The sequence below is a fragment of the Natator depressus genome, chromosome 14 (genome assembly GCF_965152275.1).
Source record: "Natator depressus isolate rNatDep1 chromosome 14, rNatDep2.hap1, whole genome shotgun sequence".
In the NCBI taxonomy this organism is placed as follows: domain Eukaryota; kingdom Metazoa; phylum Chordata; order Testudines; family Cheloniidae; genus Natator; species Natator depressus.
In genome coordinates, this window is record NC_134247.1 from 3306046 (window position 1) to 3313493 (window position 7448).

The 7448-nt window shown below is 60.7% G+C and overlaps 1 protein-coding gene across 1 annotated transcript; it reads right to left on the reverse strand.

Annotated features, from left to right (window-relative positions):
- Positions 1–925: 925 nt before the first annotated feature.
- On the reverse strand, positions 926–4671 carry GPR142 (G protein-coupled receptor 142). Its single transcript, XM_074971018.1, has 2 exons — positions 4519–4671; positions 926–1806 (listed from the first exon to the last, which is right to left on the reverse strand). Exons 1-2 carry the CDS (start codon positions 4658–4660, stop codon positions 926–928), a joined length of 1023 nt encoding a protein of 340 aa, XP_074827119.1. The 5' UTR covers positions 4661–4671.
- Between the last annotated feature and the right edge of the window lie 2777 nt (positions 4672–7448).

The window sequence follows — 7448 nt, forward strand, 5'->3', positions numbered from 1 at the left end:
GGGCATCACAGACATTTTCAGCCGCAGGAACCCGGTAGCTCAGCTGGTCCCAGGGCCCCAGAACATCCAGCTACACCAGCGTCCCCCAGGCAGAGCACTGCGTGCATAGCCCTTTGCTTCAGGAGCGATGGGCAGTAAAACAGAGAGAGATTAAATGCTCTGACCTGACCGAACTGGGATCTTGGGGGGCCAGAAGCGGCGAATGGCCGAGCGAGCAGTCTTGCCTAGTGGTTAGAACGGGGAACGGTTTGTTAGGGTTCCTGGGTTCCATTCCCGTCCGGGTCGCAGCCTTGCCAGGTAACCATGGGCATGTCCTTTAGTTCCACACCATCTCGGCTTCCCCACCTGACAATCCAATGTCCTTAGGGTACGTGTTACAACTGCAGGGCTTCCAGTGGCATGCTAAGGGCTTAGCACCCCCTGCAGCATCCCCAAGCAACTGTGCGTCTCCTCCCTCCGGGCCCAGGCGTTAAAACAGGCCTCTCCACAGTCTGACCCATGCTGAGGTCCCAGATGGACCTCGTGGGAGAGCGGCATTGGGTGGAGCGGCCTAGTGCACTAGGCCTGGCACTTGCCCAATATGGTCTCGTGGGCACAGGATCAGGACGGCCTGGTTCCCTTCCACATGAGTTCACAGCAATCACAGATGCCTCAAGTCAGGCCACCAGGTCTGAGCATTCCTGCTCTGTTGGGGCCACTGCACCAGCTGGCATCTTGCCCATGCCAACTAGTGCCAGCTGCCTCCTACCCAGCCAGTACACTGTAACCCACCGCCTTGCCCTGGCTGCTGCACGCCCCATCTTGCCATCTGCCCAAGCCCCTCGGGGGCAGGGATGCGAGGGGACTGGTGGGAATGGGGTAGCCAGGCTGCACATTCCGGTGACTGGGAACCCTTCGAGAGCAGGACCGCACCGACGCTGTTGCCCTAAAGGGACACACTCTCCAGCAGCCCCTGCGGTTTCAGAACCGAGTGCAGAAAGCCCCCGTTGCTGGGCGGCTGGCCGTGCCTGGTGCAGAAAGGACTGCAGGAGCGGATCACCTCACCGGCCGTGCGGCGGAAGGTCTTGCTGACGAAGCAGTAGAAGAAGAAGTTGACGGTGGTGTTGAGCATGGCAATCATGTTGGCCAGGTTCAGAGCCACGTGCAGCCTCTGGTCCTTGCTGGTGGAGCCCGTGTAGAGGTGGAAGAGGATAACGCACGTCCGGGGTGCCCACAGCACAGTGAAGATGGTGGTGACGGCCATCAGCATGGCGATGGTCTTGCCCATGCGCCGGTGGTGCCCGTCCACCCGCTTCCCCCACTTGAGCTTGCAGACGATGACAGAGTTGGTGGCCAGGAAGATGCTGCAGGGGATGAAGTACATGGTGAAGCAGTGAACCCACTTGAGGACCTTGTCCACGGTGGTGGGCGGCTGGGAGTCGTGCCAGATGTCCAGCCACCAGTAGAAGGGGATCCCGGTGGCCAGCGCCGCGCCGAAGACGGCGGCGATGATCTTCCGGGTGCGCTCAGGGTAGGAGAGCATGCGGTAGCGCAGCGGGTGGCACAAGGCCACGTAGCGGTCGGCCGTCAGCACCACGGTCACCCAGATGGAGGCGTGGTTGGTGGCAAACTGCAGGACGTTGACGGTGTGGATGAAGGCATGGGGCCCCTCATGGGCCAGGATGGCCATCTGCAGGATGAAGCCCATGAAGATGATGATGACCTGGGTGAGGATGTCGGAGGCGGTCAGGGCCAGCAGGTACCAGTAGGACGATTTCTTCGTCCTGACAGCCAGGCGGGACAGGGCGACGGCCGTCAGGATGTTAACTGGAGCAGGGACAAAGCACAGCGAGAAGTTGAAGGTGTTTGCCCAGCACAGAGGGAAGGTCTGAGATTGGCCGGATCTAGGGATGCCCGTGCTCCTAGAGCAAAGCATGGCTCCATGCAGCATCTGGGGTAACCTGAGCATCTGCCACCCCATCTCAAAATCTGCAGGGAGATGCCACCTGTGAAGTGACTGCTTGCAAGGCAACCCGGCACAGAGCTGGAGAGAGGAACCAGCATCCTCCTCTCTCAATCTCGACATTCGCTGCTGGGTCCGGGGAGACTGCCAGCTCCTGCACTGCTGTGGGGGGGGGGGGGGGGCGTCTTGGCTGAAAGCAAAGTGCTAGGTGCTGGGAATGGGCCAGGGCTAAGCTGCACCTGGGGATGGAGGCTCGGCTGAGCTGGGCATCTATAAATACCCCGCGCAGGGCGCATTTGCTGGTTAATCTCTCCTCTGGGTCAGCCTGAGAGATGCAGATGCCGTCTGTCCCTGAAAGCCGCGGCAACTGGGCCTCCGCTCACCTAGGTTTGACGGCCCTTTGGGCAAAGCCAGTCAGGCAGAAATTAGCCAACCTTTGGGGGCTGCCAGCACAGTGCCCCCTCCTGGCAGGCCTGCTGTAATTGCAAGCTCAACTGTGTACAGTGAGTGAAAGTTCACGCCACCGTAACCTAGGAGAACAAACGTTGCTGGGCAAAGGTGCAAAGGGGAGACAGACAGACGGACTCAATCCAAGCAGGCTATAACTCCCGCTCCTTGAGTTATCCTGTGTCTACCCCTCTTCCCCCAGGGTTCTTTTCCTCCCCACCTTATTTCTTCCCTTCCCCTCTCTCCCTTCTTTTTCCTTCTGTCTGAAAAGCGTCTGGCTTAGCCAGCCAAGACAGTATATTTTGCAACAGTGCTGGGAGCCTGTGACCAGAAAGGCAGCGAAATGCAAGGTCCTAAATGGCCCATCGCTGGTACAAGTTTGCCAGGGCTCAGGGTGGCTGATCAGATCGTGAGCTGGGCCTGGGTCTTTTCAGCAGCGAGGCTGCAAGTGAGAGTTAACCCCAGAGACTGAAGCTGCATTTTCTCTCATCGCTGTTCTTCTCTTTCCCCTTTTGTGGGTCTTTGTCTTGTCCTCTAGGAAACGGGATCGGACTTTAACAGCAGTGCCAGCTCCAGCCCACCTCACTAAAGTCATCCCTTCTCCCAAAAAGATTATTACCATCTTTAACACCATCTAAGAGACGGTCAGACAAGGGGGGGGTCTTTCTAAAATCTCTCTCCAGCTACAGGGAAAGGGAACAAGGGCTGTCAAACTGAAAGCTTTACTCAACCCTTTATATTCCAAAGGCTTTCACTGTTTTTCCTTCTTTTCTGTACCGTTACTAATAGGTGAAAAGGCTGTTGAATGGTGTGTTTGCCATGGCTCTAAACGGGCTCCAGTCTCCGGGTACCAGCCCCCAGACCGGCACTGTTTAACGCTGCCCAGTAACTGGGTCACGTTATCTCCTTTGGCTCTTTGGGCTCATTTATTCCATCTAAATTCATACCCCAGGCCCTAGCTCGGCAGGTCGGGGAGGAAGCTACTGGCTTGCTGGGATGTAGCCCCACAGATTTAGGGGCCTGGATCCCTCTCTTCCCACCATCGCTGGAGGCGAATGTTTTTATAAAGACTCTCTGGTGTCCCAAGGCTCCCCACCAACACTTTCTAAAGCAAGTTTCATGTTTTCATTGGGAAATTGTAGTGAATTTATACTTTAAAACAGGTTAAAAAAATGAAACAGGTTGAAATGGAAACAAAATGTTGCAAAATGATCAGAAGGTTTTGATTGCCCCGACCCGACGTCTCGGTTCGCAAAAACATCGGAGCTTCCAACCCCTCGTCCTGTTCTGGGACGGGGAAAAACCCCCAAATGGTGAACTCTCCCAGGCCAGGAAAAGCACTTCCCACCCCGCTCCAGCAGCGCTAGCCTGGGGGTGCAGCAGGGGAGTCACGGCTCAGCTGGCCACCAGAGGGCACCAGGACAGGCCAAACGTGGGGATGGATATGACAAGCTAGGGTGCCAGTGTCTGCTCTCCGTCCCGGGCACAGCTGTGCCCTCGGGTATGGGCCTGTGGCCTTGTGCCTCTCACAGGAGCTCAGCCCCTCTGAGTGAGGGCAGGATGTGATGGCCACACCCAGCGTCCTCCCTGACTGCCCCCCAAAAGGGGCACAATTCTCAATGCCAACTCACCAGCCTGGGCGCCAGGGGTCCCTGGGGAGCCCGGACAGCCTCACACCCTCAGTCGCGGCACCCTCCTCTCCTCCCACGCTCTGGTGTGTGGGCATCCCTTGCTCGGGCTGCCCAACCCCTGTACTGCCCCTGCCCATCGCTTGTCTCTGCCCCAGCCCGATCCAGACGCACAAGGTCGGCATGAAGCATTAGACCTGGCACAACCCCCCCCCGAGATCAGGGGGGCCAAGCCACCCAGGATGCAGCCCCGCTAGCTCCAGGGAAGGCCCCCAGCATAACTGGTGCCATCGGCAGGGCGGAGGGACCCTCTCCACCTGGCCGCTTGGTGAATCCCCTGGGCTAGGCAGCCTCCCGGCGAAATGCACCGCAGCCAGTCCCATCCCTTCCCCCCAGGGGTGAGGTGGTGGCTGTGTCTCGGGCAGCCCCGAATCCCTGGCCCCGGAGCAGCACCAGGCGCAGTGGGGCAAGGGAGCCCTCCCTCCCCCGTCCCAGCCTTACCTGGCAGCCCGAGGCCCAGCAGGACGCTGTAGTAAATGACGGGGATGATCTCCTCCCCGCAGAGTGGCTGCTGCTCCCACTCCAGCGGCTCGGCGTTGCTCGCCCGGGCCCCATCTGTGCTGTTGGGCAGCAGGATCATCATCCTTCACCATCGGCAGCTGGCGAGGGAAAGCCAAGGGCATCAGGCCACGCCGCGGGATCCCCAGCAGTCTCTGCTCAGCGCCAGAGCGCTGGGCTCGAACCCTGCCCCAGGCCAACGCCGGGGTGAGCCAGTGTGGGGCGTGGGCCAGACCCCAGCAATGCTCCTCATACGGCCAAGCAAAACTGGTGTCTCAGGACTGGAGTAGAGAGGGGGGCCGAGGGTGGGGGAGAGCAGGGTTGGGAGTGAGGGGCACCAGCAGAGCTGGGTGTGGGGTGCCCAGGGCTGGGCTAGCAGGGGGCTGCGGGTCGGGAGTGAGGGGCACTGGCAGAGCTGGGATAGCAGGGGGCTGTGGGTCAGGAATGAGGGGCACCGGCACAGCTGGAGTGGGGGGGAGCCCAGGGCTGGGCTAGCAGGGGGCTGCGGGTCGGGAGTGAGGAGCACTGGCAGAGCTGGGCTAGCAGGGGGCTGCGGGTCGGGAGTGAGGAGCACCGGCAGAGCTGGGCTAGCAGGGGACTGCGGGTCGGGAGTGAGGGGCACCGGCAGAGCTGGGCTAGCAGGGGGCTGCGGGTCGGGAGTGAGGGGCACTGGCAGAGCTGGGATAGCAGGGGGCTGTGGGTCAGGAATGAGGGGCACCGGCACAGCTGGAGTGGGGGGGAGCCCAGGGCTGGGCTAGCAGGGGGCTGCGGGTTGGGAGTGAGGGGCACCGGCAGAGCTGGGCTAGCAGGGGGCTGCGGGTCGGGAGTGAGGAGCACCGGCAGAGCTGGGCTAGCAGGAGGCTGCGGGTCGGGAGTGAGGGGCACCGGCAGAGCTGGGCTAGCAGGGGGCTGCGGGTCGGGAGTGAGGGGCACCGGCAGAGCTGGGCTAGCAGGGGGCTGCGGGTCGGGAGTGAGGGGCACCGGCAGAGCTGGGCTAGCAGGGGGCTGTGGGTCAGGATTGAGGAGCAGAGGCAGATCTGGGAGGAGGTACACAGGGGGGTCAGAAATGCTGCAGCTGCTTTCATGCTCGGAGGTGGCACTGCCCCCTTCCCCCTGTCCCCTTCCCTGGAGCTCCAGAACTCTAGGGGGCCCTACATGTGCTGCCCCACATGGGGCTGAGTAGCTATTGAGCTCTGTGATTGGCCAACAGCCTTTACGGGTCCAGCACTGCGATTGGCTGAGCAGCTGTTAGCGCTAATTAAAACACCCCTGGGCGTGGCTTCCCGCCAGCCGTTATTTCATTTGCAGGCCCTGGGCTCCCAGCGGGCGGTTCAGGGACCGGCAAGGTCACAGACCGGGTGCTGCGAGCAGACACGACACAGGCAGGCCCCAGCCACCGAGCCATGATGGGGCGAAGGGTCCTAGCTGAGCCGGGCAGGAGCCGTGCTGCAGCCTGCAGCCCCCAGAGCCTGGAGCAAGCCTTGCCCGGCCCGCGGTGCTCCCAGGACCCTGGCCCAGAAGTGAGGAGCTCACGTTAAGCCCAGTGCATTCCCCATCTGAGCCCTGATTCGGGCAGATGGGAGATCTCCCCATGCCCCGTAGATGGGGGCCGTGCCAGGCTCATTGCCACTGTGGACTGGTGTGGACGGGGGGACCTGTCACACGTGCACATGGGTTACATGAGCACATGGGAGCACCCGTGTGTAAGCGCCAGAAGCAGAATTTATTAGCTGCACACAGCATGTCACAAAGTGGGCATTTCCCAAGCTAGCCCCTGCCAGTGATGCTCTGCAGAACCTACAGTCCCAAAGGTTCCTTTCTGGAGTAATGGGCTGGTGGCCCAGGTCCAACCCAGGGTGATCTTGGGCCTCTCTCTGCTGTACTTCCCCTCTCTGGCAGGGCGGGTGGCACGCGGGCAGGAGAACACTCTATCAGCAGAGAGCCTGCGCCGCTGTTTATCTGCTCAGCCCCATTCTCGACTTGGAGAAAACTGGATCAAACCACGTGTGCTGGGGATGCAGCTACTGCCCAGCGCTCGGTGCAGTCCCGCTGTGCTGCGCCAGGGATGCTCCAGCCATGCAGACGGAACGACAGCCTGTGGTTATTTTTAGCCTCATCTCACGGGCCGGAAATATTTGCAGTGGGGGATTGCAGGCGGAGCCAGCACAGAGAGCGGGGTGGCTTATCACGGCCCCGCCGGGAAGACACCAGGGACCGGGCCATGGTTCGGTGCCAGCGTTGCTGTTATTCCCGCGAGTTACAAACTGCTCTGTAGGGCACGCCGTCTCAGGCCCATGGGTCAGTTGTGCAAGGTGCAGGGCATGGGTGTAGCAGCTCAGATGGACAGCTGGCTCCCCAGGTGTGAGGTCTGGACTGAGCCCTGGTGGGCCCAGTTTATTCACAAAACCATAGCACTTTTGTGATTGGCTGAAACTGGGGATTTTCTAAGCCAATGAGAAGGTAGCCCTTGGGTAAGGGACAGGTAAGTATCTGTCATTACTACAGTCAGGGTAAGGTGCTTCTGGCTTGGCTGGCTGGGTCGCCCCCGGCTATGCGCCTCCCTTGGTTCTCCCTGTAGGGAAGTCTAGTAGCACAAAGTTAAGGGTGCCCAGAGGGATCTGGCGCCCTTCCAGAAGGCAGAGTTCAGCAAAACCCAGTCCTCTCACCCCAGGACATGCAGCGCCAAGGCCTGTGCCCGGGCAATCCGCCCTCTGCCCTCTTCGAGTGATGCCCCAAGACGCCCACAGCACGACCCTGCGCTCAGCCTTTGCTGACAGTGCTGGGAGCAGGGCACAGGACCAGTCTGGGATGGAGCCTAGCACCTTCTCTTTGCACATTTTGCCAAGTTCAGGTGAGCTGCACTGCCCCAGGGA